The sequence below is a fragment of the Ursus arctos genome, unplaced genomic scaffold, assembly GCF_023065955.2.
Source record: "Ursus arctos isolate Adak ecotype North America unplaced genomic scaffold, UrsArc2.0 scaffold_11, whole genome shotgun sequence".
Taxonomy (NCBI): Eukaryota; Metazoa; Chordata; class Mammalia; order Carnivora; family Ursidae; genus Ursus; species Ursus arctos.
This window is the reverse complement of record NW_026622775.1, coordinates 34880385-34900822: the sequence shown is the minus strand read 5'-3', so window position 1 is coordinate 34900822 and position 20438 is coordinate 34880385. Positions and strand designations below refer to the sequence as shown.

The following is a 20438-nucleotide window of genomic DNA, read 5'->3' as shown; positions in this document are numbered from 1 at the left end:
CCTCATTAAAACCAGACAACACACTTGAAATTTGTCAGTGACTGTTTCCCTTTGATTGGTTTCTACTAAAATATTTTTGTGGCTGCTGTCTATATGCTTTTAATGATTGTCTTTACGAATAAGACAGGGAGGGTTTGAATATTTAAAAAGGAAACCAAAAGAAAACCACAAGAGAAAAAGAAACGTTAAGGGAGTTTCTGTTTAAGCCTTAGAGACACAAATTGAATACAAATGACCTAAAAGAGATGTTTCATTCTTTCTCCTTACAGAAAAAGTGAGCAAAGAGCACAATCACACAAAAGAAAACACCATTCGGACGACCACCAGGTACGCCATTTTATTGGGGGGGGGTGTCCCCTCATTGCGCCCCCTGTGTGGGCCATTAGGCTCCAGTCACGTGTTGCACACTGTTCCCCAAACTATTTTCTCCCACCGGGTTCAAAGGAGTCATGCCTTTTTGCCCCTAGTTTGTGTTAGAAATTTTGTGGAAACAATACAGAAAGCAAGAGCGCCAAGGGGAAAGACCACTAATATTTATCAAACATCTAATAGCTGTTACTTGGCTGGAGAATTTTCCAGATGTTCTTGTTTTTAATTCCTTATAATAGTTTCGTGAAGTAGGTCATATGATTATTCTCTTTGCAGAAGTTTCTTGACTTGGGAGTTTAAATGGGTGGCACAGCTGGGATCGAGAGCTGGGTCCATACCTCAGGAAGACATCACCCGCTCAGGAGACCAAGGTTCTTACGGCAGCTGTGTGCCTAAGTAGCTCCACAGGTGTGGGCTGATCACTGGTCACCCAGGATAGCCCAGCTTTTCACCTCACAGCCTTGTTAGGAGGGCAGAACATTTTAAAGTGAGAGAAAATGCTTTAAAAGGCTGCAGGAAAACCTTTGTCATTAACAGCGGTGGATAAGGATGCTGTACGTTTGCCAAAGGCAGTTGGAGGAGGTCAGCCAGGGTGGGATGCCCATGCGTTTGCCAGGTGGAAGGAGGAGGACCGGCCCATGCCGCCACTCATCCCCCCCTGGAAGGCCGTGCACACGTGAACTGTGGTTCACATGCCCCACCATTGCGAAAAAGGAACCCCGGGAGAGATAGGCGCTCTAGCTTTCAGGGACCGTCCCCCACCCTCAGACCACCCTCCAGTTCCTGAGTGAACCTAAGATGTGGGCTTCACCAGATGAAATAGGAACAGGGAGAATGAGATGTGGGCTCCCAAGAAGGTTTTAAATCAAGGAACTATGCTTTCCCGAGCAAACTTGGATTCTTGCTAATGGGAACAGTTGACTGGTTTTGTGTTTTTAATTCTTGCAGTGGAAGATAAATGAGGTTTGTCTTTCTTGAGGTGGTGTGAGTTAACCTCAGAGCATCGTCAGGCACGTAAACAGTGCTCATCTGAACCTTAACCCGAGTTGTTTTTTTCTTTTTAATTCTATGAATTGGAATCTAGGAATATCAAATGTCAAATAGTAATTAAAACGGAGCCAGCTGGCCTCACACAAAGTTCAGATAGTATTAGGAACACGAAACCTGCTGTAGCAGAACGGAAGAGTGGTACCAGCCTTGCTTCTGCCTATTAAGTACACAGATGGAAAACGGGTCTTGCGATCTGGGCTGCGCATTGTTTTGGGAAATGGATCTTGGGGCTGGGAGGGCTGTTTGTCTGTTCAGTTGGTTGCCCGAATAGGAGATGTTACGTAGATTACAGATTCCAGTGGACCTTCCACATGTAAAAGACTATTTAGTATCTGTGCTTGTGTCCATGGCTCTAAACCCATGAAATTGTCCTGACTGGGAGACAATGAAAGACAGCAGACTAAAAATAATAAAATGTTAGTTTTAATTTGGTCCCGTAGGTTTCTTGAAGTGTTACTGCTCAGGTTCCCTAGAAGCAGAGCCTGAGACAGGGATTCCTGTAAGGGGCTTTATTGAGGGAGTGCTCTCAGAGGACTCTGCTGGGCAATGAAGGTGGCAGGAGAGGGACGGGGAAGTTGTGGAGCAAGAACGTAGTTTTCGCTGGATTCTGGCTTCAGCTCAATCCCACGGAGAATTCTGGAGCATGAATTGCACCATAGGGTAAATTCTGCCAGGAGGCAAGGGGCGAGCTCTTTGGACCCCCATGCTATTCACCAGTTTGGGTCCCCGCCAGCAAGGGATATGGAGCCTCTTAGTTGCCGGGGCTCCAAGGGTGAAGGCCGTTCTTGCTCACCGTTAGCGGCCAGCACTGCCAGCCACTCGCTCCCTCGCTCGCTCTTGGTGAGCGCGCTAATGCAGTGAAGGAGTATGGGCGGGACCGACAGCACTCCCTGTGGTGGTTTTCTGCTGGATCTTTAAGATCACATCATCATATTTATATAACAGAAAGGTATGCTGCGAAGCCATGTTATTTTATGCTTTTCAGGTGTTCTCTGGGAAGACTAAGAGGAGGTTTGAACCAGCCCCAAATGAGCAAAATGCGTCTCATAGCCTAAATTGCCTTGGCTGGAGTTAGGGCATAATTATAGGATAGAAGAGAAATTTTTTTAGCCATTTGGCAAAAATGAGGCAATCTTTAAATTCTTCTCTTGCTGGGAGATTATGAGTAAGAAGAAATCCAAATCAGATCTTTTGCCCAAAGCAGAGGGAGAGGTGCTTGCTATGAGCCCCCAATATGGTACAGTGGTCATATAGCCGTGTTACAGAGTTCTGGGTTTATTCTCCTTCTATGGAATCCTTGGTGTGTTTTTATTCTTCCTTTGAGTAGGAACTTGTTCAATTAGCCTCTCCTCAAACAGGTCTCTTTTTTACTTTCTCACCTCATTACTTCAGGTGGAATAGAATGAGCGAGCGGCTTTGTGCCAAGAAATCCTCTTTAACCTCAGTTAACTGATAGCAGGGACAGCAGGGGAAATAATGCCAGCTCCCTCTCTCTTTTGATTCCTGTTTTAGAAGGAACTCTTTCATATTTTGTATGCACAAGGTCAGCTCAGGCGGGTTACGTTTTAGGGTAGGATTTGCGATACTTTTCAAAAAGATTGACATCAAGCCTCCAAATTTCCTTATCTCCGATCTTTAGGTACTTAGTAGAATCTTCTTCTAGGTTTTCCAGAAGAAGCTGGCTGTCCAAAATGGTGGCAGTCCAGCTCATAATCTGCCATGTTTGAGAGTTGCTGGGTACACTAAAGGTAGTTTAATTCTGAAGGGCGGGCTTTGGTACGCTGGCTGCAGCACCGTGCTGGGGTCAGGCTCTTCCAGATGCCGGGGGCGCCTCAGCTCCTCCACTCAGCGAGATCTCCTGCTCCTAGAGTCTGGGTATCGAGGGGGCTGAGAGCAGAGAAGAGATGTGCAATCCTGGAAGAAAGCAACTGATTCTTCCTGTTCTGTATAAACCCACGACTTTCTCCACAGTTGTTTGTCATTTTTTGGTCTTGACTCTCATTCCAACCACAAGAACTAAGGAAAAATGTAGCAGCCTAGGAAGAAACACTGTAGCTTAGCATTCCAGTATGTGCTTACCAACCAGAGGAGATGCGGGGTGCGGATTTCCATGCCTGGGCACCAAGAGAGCATGAAGTTTGGGGATGTGTGTACAGCTCTCCGTCCATCCCATATGGGCTGCTGGTACCTCCCTCCTGGTCAGATCCTTTCCATTGACAATGCTGCTGTTTGTTAATATCTCTATTATAAGATGGGCAGACAGGGAGAGAGAAAATGATGTTAGACAGCGTTCCTTGTAGCAATTTAAAAAGAATGGTTTCGGTGAAGCTAAAGGTTGAAACAAGTAACTAGCAAGTTTCTGGATCATTGGCTCTCTACCTCATTTGTAAAAAAAACTCTTTCAATGGAAAATTTCAAACATACACAAAAGTAGAGAAAGTACCCATCACTCGGTCTGAACAACGATCATCTCATGACCCTTGTTGAGAAGTCCCCTCCTTTTGTTCTTCCTCCCCCTAAATTATTTTAAAGCAAATCCCAGATATCATTTTAAGAACTTGTTTTAGAACACTTTTTCTTTCACCCCAAGAACTGAGACTCAGGTGCTTAAATTAGTATCATCTTCCCAAAAGTGAAGGAGAAAAACAATCTACGGAAGTGCACCGTGTAGCCAGGCAAAAAAATCAATCTACTTAACAGCTGGAATGATTGGATCGTGGGGTCCTGCTCACCGATGCCTTGACCTTAACCCTTCCACCTTTGTTTGTGCCCTCCTAGGGGCACCTCCACTGAATCAGTCCTTTAGTTGGAACTTCACCGTAAATGCTAAAACAGCAGTTCTTTTGCCTGCTTAACCCCAGAGTCTAGCAAATTCAATCTAAGTGTAAAGAAGGCTGTGCATCTCCTTTGAGATAGTGTGTGGACGGAGCGTTCTTAATGCCATTCTACCTGATAAATGAGATGAGGAGACAGTCCAGCCAGACCCAGGAGAACAGAAGGACTGAACACTTAAGAGACTAATAAAATCCTGATTTTTTATTTCCTTTCATAGCACAAGCCTAGATTCTGCAGGGAATAGATAACCAGCTAATATGATCATTTGTTGATGAAAATATATGAGGCATGATATCATAACCAGATCCCAAAGTTTAATGGAATAAAAAGAAGATCTACATCTTCTGACATGGACCATCACCCCGCCAGATGCTGGATAAGATCGAAATAGGAAAATGGAACCCTAGAGTAAGAATCAGATAGCTCCTGGCAGTGAATTGGACATGCTCAATGTTGTGTAACACCATGAACGTCAAACAATGGCTGCCAAGAACCCTCTCTTGGTTATTTGTTCTCTCTTTTACCCGTTAATAATTCAGTGTCCATGGGGATATAAGATTGCAGGCCTTAAGAAAAACTTCTCGCACCTGGCTTACTTTATTCCAAAAGTAAGGAAGTGTTTACCCAAATTGTCCTTTTCCTCTTACAAGACAAAAAGCAGAAGTGGGACAATCGGAGAAAGGTAGACTCATATCACGCTGTGCCAACCAACGTTTAATTTGCCCGATTTTCAGAATTCGCAATGCGGAATCTTTGTTATGATTTCGATAATGGCACTTACAGTGCTCACTAAAAGACGTATGCACTTGGAAGTGTCCAATGTAGAATTTTCCTGTGTGATCGTTTGGACGCATGTCCTTAAATATTTATGATTCAGTAATAGAAATTGCACACATTTGGGAAAGCATCAGTTTGTACAGTTTCCTCTTTTCATTTTTTAGAAGGCCTAAGAGAATTATGCTCTATTACCTTAAAAAGTAAAAGATTACTTACAAAGAACACTGGGTTAGATAAAAGCAATTAAGAAAATAAACAAGAAACAGAGCACACGAAATTGGTGATTTTTGAGTAGCTCTCCACATTTTCTCATTACCCATTAAATTTTAGGACTTAAGAATTAAATGCATTGAGATTCCGTTTCTAAAAAATGGAAATTGCTACTAATTTCATGGAGTCCCTTCAGTTAAAACATTCGGTGCATTTTTTGGTGAAGGCAAAGCTCCTAGAGGGCTATATGGTGCCATTGCAAATTTTAAGACACCTTTCCTCAAGATACTGCCACCTACTGGAATACTGTCACAGTAAATACATAAATTTTTGATATCTGTGACGTTAAGTAGGCCCCCCCCATGTGTGGTACCTTGGTGCAGTACACAACCTGCACCACTGTCCACAGCTGCTCTGACACAAATGTTAACTTGAGTGTCTTTTCATTGGCAATACATCCTTTTCAACTTATCTTTGAGTTTTCAGTTTTCAAAGAAATTAAACTCACCCTTGAATACAGTAGATTTATATATTTATTTTGCTTTACATATAGCCTGAAATTATTTTGTCCATTGCTGCCACTTGGGTTTTTTTCCTTCTTATTTCACCAGACCTTTCTCAGTATGTTTTATTCCTGAACTCCATTGTCTTGTAAGTATCACCCCTGCCATTTTTCTTTCCATCTGTGATGCCTATATCGAACATTAAAGTTGAAACAATATGCTTCCAGAACCATTTGGTATTGTGTTATTGTAAAGAGATGAGTTTAAATCTCCTTTTGAGGATCTAAAGAGGGCTGTGCCTTTTCTTCATTTCCCACGAGCTCTGCCGCCTTTCCTTCTACCGGCTTGCAGTGGTGGTCCACCTTGTTTGTGTAACTCAGAATAGCCAGGGATGAAGTATAAATGTGTTAGTCTCTCTGAGTAGATATCTAGCTTTCTCCCTTAGCCATCTTTCACAAGTTAGGCAGGGGTGACATGCCCAAAGGTATATGTGGTTTAGGTGCTAGCTCAATCCTGTTCTTATCTGGGATTTTCTCTCAAGAGCATCTCCATGGTTGTTACTAGAAGCATATCAGACTTAGAAGGGTTGACCTCTGTTTAGGGGTGAAAAGCCCTCTGGGGTGATGCAGCAGGCCAGGGAGCAGCCGCATTTCACTGGCGTTACGTACAGCTTCCACAGGACAGAGTCTTTGCAACTGCAAGGAAGACTGAGTGCATCTGTTCTCTGCTCACCTCAGCAGAAAGCCCATTGTCCTTGTTTATTTATGAAGTCAGAGTCCTGAGGGAGATCCCGGTCCCTCACAAGCTGACATTTCGTGGATCCGGACGTGCAGGTTTACTTCCGTGGCCTGCGCTTGGCTCCGGCTCCCCGGGCCTGGCCTCCCCGCCGCAGCAGCCCTCCACAAGGCCTGGCATTGTGCTTCTTGTCCTGAGAAGTTTCCTGGCCCCACAGTGGATGAATGCTCGAGCTGGAGCAACAGGAATTGTTCCTTGAAAACTTGGTGTTAGGTTGTACAGACAGGCCCGCCTCTGAGACAGCCCTAAATAGAAAGCATTTGTGCTTTTGAAAGAAGAAAATAAGAACACGTTACCAGTAAATATTTCTTTGTAAGATGTTCTGTTGTTCTATAATATTTGCAGCGGCCTCTCCCTTCCAGAGCTTTTGGCCTTTCTCCAGCTGAAGTTGACTGATCCTGTTGGAATCCTAATTTACATACACTTGCGCCTGCCTAGGTCTTAACACTGCCGTGGGTTATATCATCCCTCAGCTTCCTCTTTAAAAGACTAGGAGTCTCTTTAAAAATAAAGGGTCCTAAACTGCAAAACTTAAGTCTTTTTTTAAGTTGTAAAAAGAACTTTTATTGGTGGAGGATATAGGAGAACATAAAGAAGAAAAAACAGTCATTTCTAATCAATGCTGCTATGTAGAGACGGCCACTGCCAAGTTGGTGGTGTATCTCCTGGCTGAATTTTTGTCTGTTTGTATACGTATACTTTCCTATAAAAATTGGATCCTACTATATATACAGTTTTGCAGCCTTCTCTTTTCACCTAGCGATATCCTAAGAACTGCTTTCCATATCAGTAAACATAATATTACTCTTTTAATGTTTACATAGTATTCAATGTTTGCATGTGTCCTAATGTATTTAATTGGTCCTCTATTATTGGATATCAAGGGTTTGGTTTTGTTCTGTTTTCCCAAGTTGTTGCTGACATAAATAAACTTGGGATAAATTGACTTAAAAAAAACATTCAGTTTTGAGGCTTTTGCATGATTGGGCTAATGGACTTTCAAAAAAGTTGAACCTATAATTCTACCAGAAGCTAATAAGAGATAGAGAGAGAAAATATTTCAAAGGTCTTGTGCGTTATCATTTAAAAAAAATTTTTTTTTTTTTACCAATTGGGAGGTTATAAATTCTATTTTATAGTTAAAATCTTTCTATTTGTTGATTCCTACTGATGTCAAGCATTCTGTTCACAGGGAACATTTGTATTTGTTCTTTTGTATATTTTCTTTTAATGCCATTTATTTTTCTCTGGTGGTTTGTCTGGATTGGAATTTTCGTTTGATTGTTGTTATTGATTTTTTTTTTTTTATGAAAAATTTCAAAACAAAGTAGAAGGAATAATGAAATAAACCACTACGGTCCCATCACCCACTGAGAAAACATTTGCCGTGCTTTATTTCATGACCCTTTTCTTCCCTCCAATTTAAATCATGTCCCAGGCGCCTGGGTGGCTCAGATGGTTAAGTGTCTGCCTTCGGCTTGGGTCATGATCCCAGGGTCCTGGGATTGAGTCCCGCACTGGGCTCCCTGCTCAGCTGGGAGACTTCTTCTCCCTCTCCCTTTGCTGCTCCCCCTGCTTGTGCTCTTTCACTTTCTCTCAAATAAGTGAGCAAAATCTTTAAAAAAATATATTTAAATCATTGGGCGCCTGGGTAGCGCAGTCGTTAAAGCGTCTGCCTTCGGCTCAGGGCGTGATCCTGGCGATCCGGGATCGAGTCCCACATCAGGCTCCTCCGCTGGGGGCCTGCTTCTTCCTCTCCCACTCCCCCTGCTGTGTTCCCTCTCTCGCTGGCTGTCTCTCTCTGTCGAATAAATAAAAATAAAATCTTTAAAAAAAAAAAATAATAAAAATAAAAAAAAAAATAAAAAAATATATTTAAATCACATCTCAGACATCATAACGTTCACTCTCAGATGCTTTGATATGTATCTCTAAAAAAAAAGAATATTTTCCACAATGCCATTGTACATCGTACAGAATCAACAACACATCTGAGTGTCTTTAATTGCTGAGAAAGTTGCACCAGCCAAGTATGCGGTCATATCAATGGACTAGGAGAAGAAGACACGTCTTAGCTTTTTTGTCAACTCTGAAAATTAAAGATGAAAATCTGGTGCCCATATGAGTAGTAGAATGACCTTGGTTCTCCATCTGCCCACAAGCCCCATTTAGAAACCCACTGAGTCTGCAGTGCCAGCCTCAATTTGTAGATAAATGTCCTGGCTGAAGCCTGCCAATGTATAGTGATTAATTCACGTTTGATTCAGTATAGTCCTTCTTTCTTTGAAAATGTGTGCACCCAACATGAGCAACGACGGGGTTTCCAGACCTGCCCACTGGGGTTGCAGGTGGTCTCCTCTGTTGTGTCCCTTTCAAGCTTGAATCAGGAGCTTGCTGTTTTGAATGGTCAGAGTTGTCTTCGGGTCAGAGGCTTACAGTCAGTTTTAGTCGTGAGCACTCTTCCCCACCCCCATGTTCAAATTCTTTTATTAAAATAAATACATTAAAATCATTCAAAGAATCGGGGGTCCTTATTTCTGTGGTGTTGCAAAGAAAAGGGCAGTGTTGGTGAACACCATTGAAAACTGTTTTCTTTCCTTATAGATGATTACTTTTTTAACGGACTGCTATAATATTCATAGGAAAATTGGCACTGACTGCTATACCTAAAATATTAATATCTGGGCCCATTTCAGAAGAAGCAGCTATTCTCCCATCCAAAATGAAATTGAGGGCCCAAGCTGGAAGTTGGGAGGCCCACATACTGTCCAAGGTGACATAGAGCAATTGTTATACCTGAGCAAAATGACCTAACCAGCGTTTTGTAAAGTATTAAAAATTCTTTTTTTAAAAAAAAACTGCTTTTAAAATTTTTTTTTGATTTTTTAAAAAAGATTTTATTTATCTATTTGAGAGAGAGAGCGCACAAGTAGGGGAGAGGGGCAGAGGAAGAGGGAGAAGCAGCCTCCCCACCAAGTGCCGGGACCCCAACACGGGGCTTGATCCCAGGTCCTGGGGATCATCACTTGAGCAGAATGCAGTTGCTTAACCAACTGAGCCACCCAGGTGCCCCAATACTAAAAATTCTTTCACAGAGATCTGTAGAACTTAGCATTTAATGTATTTCAAATACAATCATTTATAAATGTTACAAAACATGTAGATATGTAAATATATAAAAACATATTAAGCATCTCTTATTCCATTATAAATTATTAGCAAAGAAATTAATCAAGACCAGTGATATTTGAGATAAAAAATAAGCACTTCCCAAAAATTCATGCATTAATCATGAAAATTAAGTTGAAAATGAAATAATGTTACTTGACCTTTTTTAAAAAATGAAATTTCAAAAATAAAGCGTGGTGATGTTCTTTCTGTTGTTCAGTTGTGGGCATATTTTCACACAAGCTACTCCAGCTTCTCAGAAGGTTTCTTCTGACCTTAAAGTACTTGAGGAAATGTTGAGAAGATAGTTATAACTAATCCAAATAGTTCCCCTATTCTTTATCTTAGAATAATCCTGTCTTTTGTATTTGATAGTGGGAAAAGCTTTAAAAAAAAACCAACCCTTTCGTTCTGGGTTCTTGGGCAAGGATGGTCTTGTGTGTTTGTTAGCCAGGTCTAGGTTTGGCTCAAAGAAAACATTTCCAGTTGGCTCTCATTTCCTTTAGTGTCGTTATCTACGCATGGAGATTCCATATGAAAGTTACCTGTATCCATTTCAGTCTGTCACATCCATATTCCACACGGGCAGAAAGTCCTTGAACTAGAGTAAGATTTATTCTTGGAATCACTGTGTTCCCTTGCCTATCTTTTCTGGAGGCTTCTGGAGACGTGGAAGATTGTTTTTGCAGCCGGTGCTTCCTGCTCACTTCAAGATGTTAATGTGGTGTGTCACTCTTGGGGTGTGTCTCAAGGTTGAAGTGATTCAGAGGTCAGAGTTTTTAAAAAAAAAAACAGTACAATGGTTTTAGATTAATATATGGAATTTCAGTCCTTTAAAAATAACAGGATATATCAATACAGAAAGCTCATCTTTTACTGACTTGAATTGTACTGGGCCTTAGAGAAGAGGCAAGCCCTGGAAACAGGGCCATCTGGTGAAGAGGCCGAGGGACTGGGGTCTGCTGGGAAGTGGGTAGCAGCCAGAGAGTGAAGACCTTGACCCCACAGAAGGTCTCCCTCCAGAACGGGACTTCTGGCTCTCCTTTCCCAATATATAACTTCTCAGAAGTATCTGAGTCACATCACTTATTCTTAAGATTTCCTTAAAGTAAAACAAAACAAAAATTAACCCAGATTCTTTTGGACGTATTTGATGCAGCTCTTGGAAAGAATCCTGAGGCCCTGTTCTGTTGTATGATACGTAGCGGAATAGATAATCAAGTATTTTTACTTGACAATACACCGTCTTTTTTATTCACTAAAGAAAAATTTGTGAATATGCAAGTGAAGTCAGAATATCACTTCAGCGTGATTTGTCTGAAACTCCAACGTTAACAGAATTTCATTCTACCCCGAAGTATATAGATCCTTATGGGTTCTGAGTAAAAATTCACTATAGAGCAAAGTCTCTTCTCTTGTTTAATCCTTCTTTTCTGTTGACCATTCCCAAGTTCAGTCCTAAGACTTACTATTGTCTTTTAGAAAGGAAAAAAAATATATTTCTTCTCCGTTGCTCCTTTGAAATAACTGTGTCTTTATTTAAAGTACTTTTTCCTGGGGCACCTGGGTGGCTCAGTTGGTTAAGCGTCTGCCTTCGGCTCAGGTCATGATCTCAGGGTCCTGGGATTGCCCCCCCAACCCACCTCCCACCCACCCCCACCCCGCCCTGCGCCAAAATGGGCTCCGTGCTCAGCGGGGAGTCTGCTTCTCCCTCTCCATCAGTCTGCCCCACTCGTGCTCTCTCTTTCTCTCTCTCAGATAAATAAATAAAATCTTTAAAAAATAAAGTACTTTTTCCAACTTTCTCTTACATACTGTATCCACCTTCTTCTTTTCCTTTTCCTTCTTTTATTTTGCTAGTGTCATCAACACGAGAATTCCTGTAACAGGCTGGTTTCAATGCTGGTGCACAGGGAGGGGTGGTTTTTAAGTAGATGGGCTTCTGTTCTGCGCGAAGCACAGCTCCCTGTTGGCACTCAGATGTTAAAGGTGGAAATATTTGTGCCACAATCGGCACTTAGCAAAATGTATCACTATTTACAGCCATAATCTTTTACGAACTGTTTTATTATTTATTGTAAATCTTTCCTTCTCGCAGCCCCGTGCTGTTGACCCTACGGTTCATGCCGCCTGATGCCTGGAATTGCCCAGCCACGGTGACAGCGGTGCCCCCTCATATTTTAACCCTTAGATTTTCTGCAAGAGAAAAATGAAAATACACATTCAATGTTCGTTTCACTTTTATCCAGAAAAGAAACTTGAATAGAGGGGCGCCTGGGTGGCACAGCGGTTAAGCGTCTGCCTTCGGCTCAGGGCGTGATCCCGGCGTTATGGGATCGAGCCCCACATCAGGCTCCTCCGCTAGGAGCCTGCTTCTTCCTCTCCCACTCCCCCTGCTTGTGTTCCCTCTCTCGCTGGCTGTCTCTATCTCTGTCAAATAAATAAATTCTTTAAAAAAAAAAAAGAAACTTGAATAGATAATCATTTTGTCTTTTCTAAGTAGCAAAAGGCAAGAAAACTAATGGGGGAGTCTACACGGGCAGCTTCTTCTGAACATTTATACGCATTAACTGAGTCCTCCAGGTAGCCTGTCTCTGCCTGAGGCCGAAGGGAGATATGCTGTGGCAGGTGGGGATTTTGTTAGATGAGGACAGCAAGCATGTGCTATGTAGGGCATGCTCCAAGTTCGGTTTTTCTCTTCCTCTTCCTGAAACATAGATGGCAATCTCAGTGGCTGCAAGATGAATTTACAGATGTCCGTGTGGCCATAGTGCCACCAGGAGCTTCATATCTGTGCTGAAGCAGATCTGAGCACCTAATGGCCTCCTTACTCTGACCTCTTCATTCGGGCTTAATAACAGAGATGAGCTTGCCCTCAAAAGCAGTGTGTGCTGGCGGTGGGGAATGTTTAGGATTGCAAATTGACCTCAGGGTTGCAGAAGTTTCAGAAAATTAGGGCCTGTCTTCTAGAGGGAAGTGAAGGCTGAATCATTTTCACTTGCTCTGTTTCTCCATTGAAAACGTTTAGTTATCCTGAAATGGCTGTTTTCATCCCGTCAGCCCTCCTTCCTCTGTCTCTTCCTTTTGCTCATTCATTGCAAGGTTCCATACTGTCCATGAGCTGCCTGGATATTAAGGGATCACAGGAGAGCCAGTGTAGCTTAGTGGGTAAGAGTGCAGAATGCAATGCCAACTTGCTTGTATTCAAATCCGGGCTCAGCTCATGGGCACGGACAGTCACTTCACTTCTCTGTGCCTGAGTCTCTTCATCCCTGCAACAGGGGTCATAATAATTGTAGTAAGGCCCTTGTGAGGATTAAGTGAAGTTAAGGTACACAGAGTACTTTAGAACAGTGCCAGATGTTCCGTAGCAATGTATGCGCCAGTTGCTACGTTTTACTGAGCGTGTACTAAGTACTAGGTACTGAAGACTTGAACGGGAAATACCTTACTTAACCCTTGGTACTATCCTTTTTTTAAAGGCATTTTTAAGCCTTTTTCCATGATGAAACTGAGGCTAGAGAGGTGGTTGACTTGACCAGGAGGCACTTAACTATTAAATGGCCATTATGGAATTCAGACTCAGATCTTTCTGATGCCAAACCGTGTGCCAAACCCCTGCACTCCCCTGGAATGAACGCATACGAATGCAGAGCATTGCAGCGGCATGTGGCCTGAGACTCGTGCTCTCCGTTATCCTAATATCATCTCTTTCTAGATAAGACCTCACACCAGGCTTCTGCTGCCTTGACTTGTGAAAGTGTCTTCATTGATTCCTTGCCCCGTAACATTGCTCGTCCTTTTGTGCCCTTTTAGTAGTCAGTGTGACTCCCTCTCCCTCACAAGAAACCTTTTCTGTTCTAAGCAGGATAAAGCTGCATCCGGGGTAGAAAATTATTTGGAGTGTTGTTGCCCTCAGTGATTGTCTCCCTTTCGACTCGATTTCTTCTGAGTGGCTTGGTGATAAAAGGGCTTCTCTCCTCCCATCCATGGACATCTGTGCTGTTGCAGAGAACACGTGAGGATGCAGAGCGAGCCCGCTTCCACTTCGTAGCAAAACCTAGGCTTTTCCCAGCATGTAGCGCGGCAGCCTCGGCCTGGTTCACCTGGAAACCTGAGGCTTGGTTTTAAATGTACCTGTGGTCTTTACCTGCCCTAGCTCTTAAACTGTTTTCAATCTGCATGTGTCGCTGCTGGTTTGTAGCATCGGTCACCAGCGTTGCAGTGTCCCATGTGGACGGCTACTCTGGCCATCGACTTGTCTTCTGCAAGCTCCCCATCAGAGATTCCTGGAACTGGAATCTTATTCCATCCGCCACTTTCCTAACGTACAGCAGGGCTTCCCGCGGCTGGTGGGACAAAGTCACGGTCCCTGCACACAGTGTGCCTGCCCAAGGCTTTGGCCTCATGTCCCTCCTCAGTGCGCCTTCTGCCAACTCCACAGACAGGCTGTGTTCTCTGGCTGTGCAGGGGACGTGTCCCCAGCCTCTTGGAACCCGACCACCCTACCCTCCCTTCAGGTGTCAGCTCACCTGTGGCTTCTGCAGGAAAGCCGTGGCTGGCCTTCCTGGCCAGGCAAGACCTGCATTGGCACCCTCTCCTCCACAGCATTAGTCTCCATGCAGTTCCCCTTCATGTCCCCACACAGGTCTTTCCTCTCCCTGAGATTTGCAGCCGTAGCCGGTTTGGCTGACCATTATGTTCCCAGGGCCTGATACGTCACAGGCACTCACTAGATGGCTACTCTCAGACCAAGGGAATGAGGGAAGTATACACGTTTCTCTGTGGCAAGAAGGGTGATATTTTGAGATACCCCTTCGGGGACCCCTCTTGGGATTCTCAGAGGGAAGTCTCCACATTTCAGACCAAACAGTTCCTGGGCTTCCCTGAACTCTCAGATTTCCAGTGCTTTCTATAGCCCAAGTCATGGTAACATGCAGGCCCATCGCCTGACCTTTACTCTGTGCCCAGGGACCAGCCCCTGGTGTTTCCCTTTTGAACTGTCTGCTCAGACACCAGGATAGCTCTGCCTCCTTGTATGGAAACTCCAGGGCTAACGAGGTGGGAATCGAGAAACCTTACATTCTGGGTTAGGCCCACAATCCTCCACGTTCTCTATGTCCTTTAAAGTCCTTTGATCGTAAACAGTTTTTTTACTGGAAGAGTTGGAAATTAACCTCATCACCCAGAAGTCAGCGACTCTTCAAAATCAGAGTGACTTTCTCTTCATTCATTTTATACAAGAAAACTCTACACTTTCGGTCAACTTGTAAGGAAAAGTTGGTTCATTTATGCTCCTCTTTGAGTTAGAGGTACAAATAAAAAAAACAGCTCACATTTATTGAACACTTCATGCTTGCCAGGCACTAGGAAAGCATATTCCTTGCACCGTCTTATTCAGTGCCAGCAGCTTCTCTGTGAGCTGTGCGTGCTGTGACCATCCCACTTTATAGACAAGAAACAGAGGCTCAGAGAAGCTAAGTCATATGTGTAAGGTCACACAGCCAAACGCCGTACAGCTGGAATTTGAACTCCGAGCTGCCTACTTTTGAGCACGTGCTGTTAGCCACCGTACTGCATTGCCTTGTCCTTTCGAATATTCTGTATCACTTGCAGGTGATGAGCTGTTTGGCGTAAAACAATATGTTTCCCCATTTCCCACCACCTACTAGCCTATAGCCCATTCGCTCTCTAAGCCTATTTAAATGGTTTTATGTTTAAGATATAACTAAAAAGCATGCCACACAAAGTTGCATTAAATCTAGCCTAACAGTCATATAAAATCATATTAATTGTTTTACTTTTTCATAAATAGATGTCTCCCATTTTTATTTTAATATTTCCTTTTAAGATTTAATGAGAGTAACGATAGCCTTGCCGCATGTTTAGTAAAGCAACACCAGTCATGGTGGTCCTAGTCTTGTATGCCGTCGGGTCTTTTCCTTCCCCTGATTGGCAGTTTTGCAGGGGACCGGATCCGGGCAGGCTGCCTCTCCCGGGCTTCTGGGAAGGTTGGGCCAATCAGAGGCCCTGGTGGGAGATGGAGGTGGGGCTTAAGGAAGACCACTCCCTTTCCATTTGCCGCAGCAGCTGCACCTCCCCCATGGCTCTAGCTCCCACAGGTGTCCCCAGCCCTTGGTCTCCATTTACCGCCCCCTCTTGTCCCTCCAGCCTCAGTGTGGTGGTTGCCTCCTGTTCTTCGTGGCTCTGGGCTGCATTACCGCCCCCTATGGACCTCCCACCGCCTGTGTACCCAGTTCCCTCCATTAAATTTTCTCTGTTGTAAATACATTAGGCTTTCTGTTCTCCAGGTTGGACTTACTGAGAACTGCAGTATTCTCACATGTGATCACAATACTTATTTACAGTTTACTTTAGAGACATGGACAGTGGATGCTGTCATTGGGTTAAAATCCTCTGATTTAAAACATGCAAAGGTTCGCAGTCGTGGGGGTCTTAGAGCAAAACCCTGGCTGGGTGTCTGACATCTGATTCTAGTTCTAGCTGAGTCACTGAGGAAACATAGAATCACTCAAGTCAGAGGCTCGGTTTCATGGGAAATAAAGATCTCCCCAGTTAGCCGGCTTAACCCCTTCCAAACCAAGACATTGCTAGGATGCAGTCTCGGTTTCCGTGGGGACCAGTGAGTTGTCTCCTTGGGGGCAGTGGCCCCTGACTCTGGCCTGCCTGCTGTCCTTATGCATGCTATTGGTCCTGAGAGCTCAGGTGACAAAATGTGGGTGAGCCTCGGCAGATGTCTCGCCCCTCTGGGAAGAACCTCGAATAGGCCTTTCTGATTCTGAGTCAGGCAGTTGGGCTTCATTTGGGCACAGCACACTTGCAGGACACAGAGTGCAAGAGTAAAATTTACAGCTCAGCTGTCCTGACTGTGGGTTTAACAATGTTTCAAAGATGATGTTTCATCTAGTCACCTTAAATATAAAACCAACCAGCAGAATATACAGATGGCACTTGTCTGAGGTTATATATTTTCTCTTTCTCCATTTTAAGCACAATCTTCTTACATTCTCTAAACACCATTTAAAAGAAAATACCTTATCCCGCATTTGTGTGTGTTTGTGTATATATATTTGGGGCCAGATGCTCTGGGTAATGTAAATAACTTTAATTTACTAAACTTCACCCCCCTCCCCCCACCCCAGCCCTTTCTTTTCAGAAGATACATTTAGACAATCACCATTCACCTCTAATTCAAAAGACCTGCTGCCCAGTGAATCTGTGCTTCACGGAAGAATATCCACGCCAGGTATGGAAACATTATTGACTTTGCTTCTACTGTTGGTTGCTTAAAATTACTTTTCTGAAATGTGTAAATTTTCAGGTACTTTCAGCTTAGATGTGGACGTTATTCATATGAAGCTAGGCTTTTAAAAAGAGGAGAAACTCAATTTAAACAGTCACAAAAGTTTATTAAAATTAAGTGTAGGCAGTAATAAAGTGCTTCATTTTTGCTTTAGGAGCTTATTGTTCTTTACCTGCTGATGTTTCATTCATATAGCAAATTTCCTCCTCTTTGAAATACCGGAGTATAACCTGAAAATAATTTGCTTTACACACTGTTAGTATTTCAGGCAGGCAGCCAGGAAGATATAGGAGGGCAGTGGCGAGAACTAATCGCCAGCAGGGAAGGTTGTGACCCTGGTGGGGTGTGGGTGGCCACAAAGACCACTCTGGTTTCCATGGAAGCAGCACAGCTCATTAAGATAATCTTGCCACCCGGATTCCGCCTCTCTTCTTAATCAGAGTGTCTGCATATATCCATCTCATGCTCCTTTTTGCAATCTCAGCATCAATACATAATTAATTTATTATCCACTCTTCCTTTTTCATTTCTCCTTTCCAGAGTAGAGGGCAAGATGTGTTTGCTATCCCCTTATCAACGGCATGGCCAGCCCTCAGGGCTGTGTGTGTGTTCCCAGAGTTATTATGAGACGAGAACGTTTGAGAACCACTGCACTGTATCCCATACTCCTCACCAGCCTCCCACCCCCACCCCCAACACCAGTGCAGGGGCCAGGAAACTTCCTGCTGTTGTAACCTTAGTTCCGGCCATTGAGAGAATTTCAGAAGCTCTCCGTGGCCTCTCCACCCATTCACTTGTCCACGATAGTGTGGGAGACCAAGGCTATGAGTGTTCAGGAGAAGCCCATAGCAGGGTTGTTGAGCAGGAACCCCTGCAAGAATAAAGTCCAAGTGTCCTCCACACCCCCAAGGAGGCCGGTGTCACAGATGGCTGGAGATCTGAGTATTTTGCAGTTCGGAAAGAGCCAAGTAGCATCTTATGGAATATTGGTTTTTGGGGTATCACAGGTCACTGGAAGTGGTTTGTGACAAACAGTGGGGGGAAAGGCAACTCTTTGTCACCCTTTAGTCTTGTGATGACAGATCCATTTCTTCTCATCCCAAAGAGTCCGGATACCTACCTGCTTTTTAGCTTTGTAGGGCTTTTCTATTCAAACACCATAAATAACATGCTTACACAAAAACACATTACATAATATCTGGTTCTAGAGGTGGAAAGAAATTTTGCTTGGTTGATGTCTTCATTCTCAAACAGGGGCTATTTGAACTACTGTTTACTTCCCACAGTGTCATTTTGAATAGCCTTCTCCCTAGTCCCCAAATTATCACCCTGCTGTTAAGTTGATGGATTGTGACTTTCTAATGTCAAAATAACTGCCTAGGAACTGCCTGTCAGAGTGCTGTGACCCATACAGCCAGCGTCCCGTGATATATATACAAACCCTGCATTGCTGCCTTAATGTTTGGCTGGCCTATATTTGAAGAAGGGTTTATTGGTCAAGTTACAACTCGACCTCAAAGAGTGATATCAGTGTATGTTTAACTGCATATAGAGGAGGTTTCTGTGGTTTGCTTGACAGACGTATTACAAATTAGATAAACTCACACTTTAAAAGTTAACTTTTATTTTGGGCGGGAAGTCAGCATAACTGGGATTTTGCTAAAATGGACAACTAAAAAGGGATTATTTTTTTAAACAGACAAGGTGAAAATACTTTAGAAATGGAATCAAAACTAGAAAAATTAAAAATGACAAGGACAGCCTTGTAATCACAAAGTTCTCATAATCTGAACACATGTTTTGTAAGGAAAGCCTCAATAATTTGGACTAACTGTGGAGAAGACCAGTCTGAATTAACAAAAGACTACAATATGGAGACTTTTCAACAAAACATTTCTTTCAAGTCTGGATAACAGTAAATGGCCATTGTATTCCTACTGCGGCTCCCCAGTCCCATTCCCACAATTCTAAAATCCAAAAAGCTCTTCCAATCACAATTTTTTAAATAAGTTACTTGGTGGCAAAACCTAATGGGAGGCTATTTATAGCCCATATGTACTCCAAGGGAGAAATTCATCCATTTGGTCACAGAAATATCAACGTGCTTGATTATGAAGGCCCACTGGAGTGTTAGGTAAAATGTGTCTTAGGCACCGTATTAGCACTCTGAAATAAGAACAAATATGAATCCCCAAATACATCAGAGCCCAGGGGTCTCAGATAGAGACTGTGGTCCTACAGTTATTCCAGTACTCTGCTAAATGCCATGCTGGAAGCAAAGAAATTAAAGCTACAGTTGAGGATCTCAAGGTTCGAAGGCATAAGAGTCATGGATTCTTACAGAAAATTCCAGAAGACTTAACGGGCAGCAGATTGCTAAATCACTGGAGATGTGGCAAGCACGAAGAGTCCAATGGGGATGTTCCCACGCTAAGGCACTATTATGAACAAGGGCCTGGGTTAAAGAGAAAAGGAAAAGGTGGGTAGGAGAGGCAGACAAAGGGCTAGTTCACTGGTTTGGGAGACTGGTTAGCTTTGCGAGAAGCAGGTTGAATTAGGGAGGAATAGTGTCTGTGCAGAAATGGGGAAGCCAGGAAGGAGACAGGTAGTGACTAGGCAGAAAATAATGTGTTGTTAGTGTGTAAATAAAAGCCTCAGAGACCTTAGAAATCTTCTCTTCAGTAGTTTAAGCATTACCATTAAAATATTATTTCTATTCTCTATTTACTTAGCAAACTTCTTCTTTCGAGAGATAATGCGAAGATAAATATCAGCCCAAAGAATTGTCTCAGATTCTCAGTTAAGACAGACCCTATGCCTGGTTCCAATCTGAAAAGTCCCTTGCAAATGCTGAAGACCCGTAACATTACTTCGGCTGCATATATTGGTCTGTGTTAGTATACTTTCGATCAGTGGGATGAAACTCTCTTCTAAACACCTGTGGAGTCAGACCGTGGGGCAGAGGGGGTGCACCGAATGAGGGCCTCTGTAAGACCCCACAGCTCCAGACCAAAGGGATCCAACCCGCACGTTGCGATTGTGTCTCAGGCCTGTGGAGAATGAAGCAGCAGTATGGGGGATAGCAAAGTGGGGAGAGGTGGGTAGGACTGTGGACTGTGAAGAAATCGAGAATAGCACAGTTAACTAGGCATTTGCCTTCGGCAGATGGTATCTGAGACACACAGCTGCCACCATCCCAGAGAAACAGAATAAACACAGAGCTTCACGGTGTCCTGGCCTTCGTTGCCGCCACTATTTCTAGACTGACTTTCCTGAGAACCAAAGAATGTTCACGTGCCAAGACCTAACATTTTTACTTGCTGTGAATGTCTTAGACAGAGGTAACACCCGGAATCCTTAAGAAAATGATGAGTTAAAAGCCGCTGTCACCTTCTGCTGGACGGGTG

At 43.5% G+C, this 20438-nt stretch overlaps 1 protein-coding gene across 1 annotated transcript in view; it reads left to right on the top strand.

Moving 5' to 3' along the window:
* ZNF827 (zinc finger protein 827) overlaps positions 1-20438 on the top strand; it is a 161616-nt gene that overhangs the window by 90912 nt on the left and 50266 nt on the right. Inside the window, exons 7-8 of the mRNA XM_026499427.4 lie at positions 270-327; positions 16871-16974. Of these exons, the coding sequence (XP_026355212.1) occupies positions 270-327; positions 16871-16974 (162 nt within the window). The remainder of the gene's footprint in view (positions 1-269; positions 328-16870; positions 16975-20438) is intronic.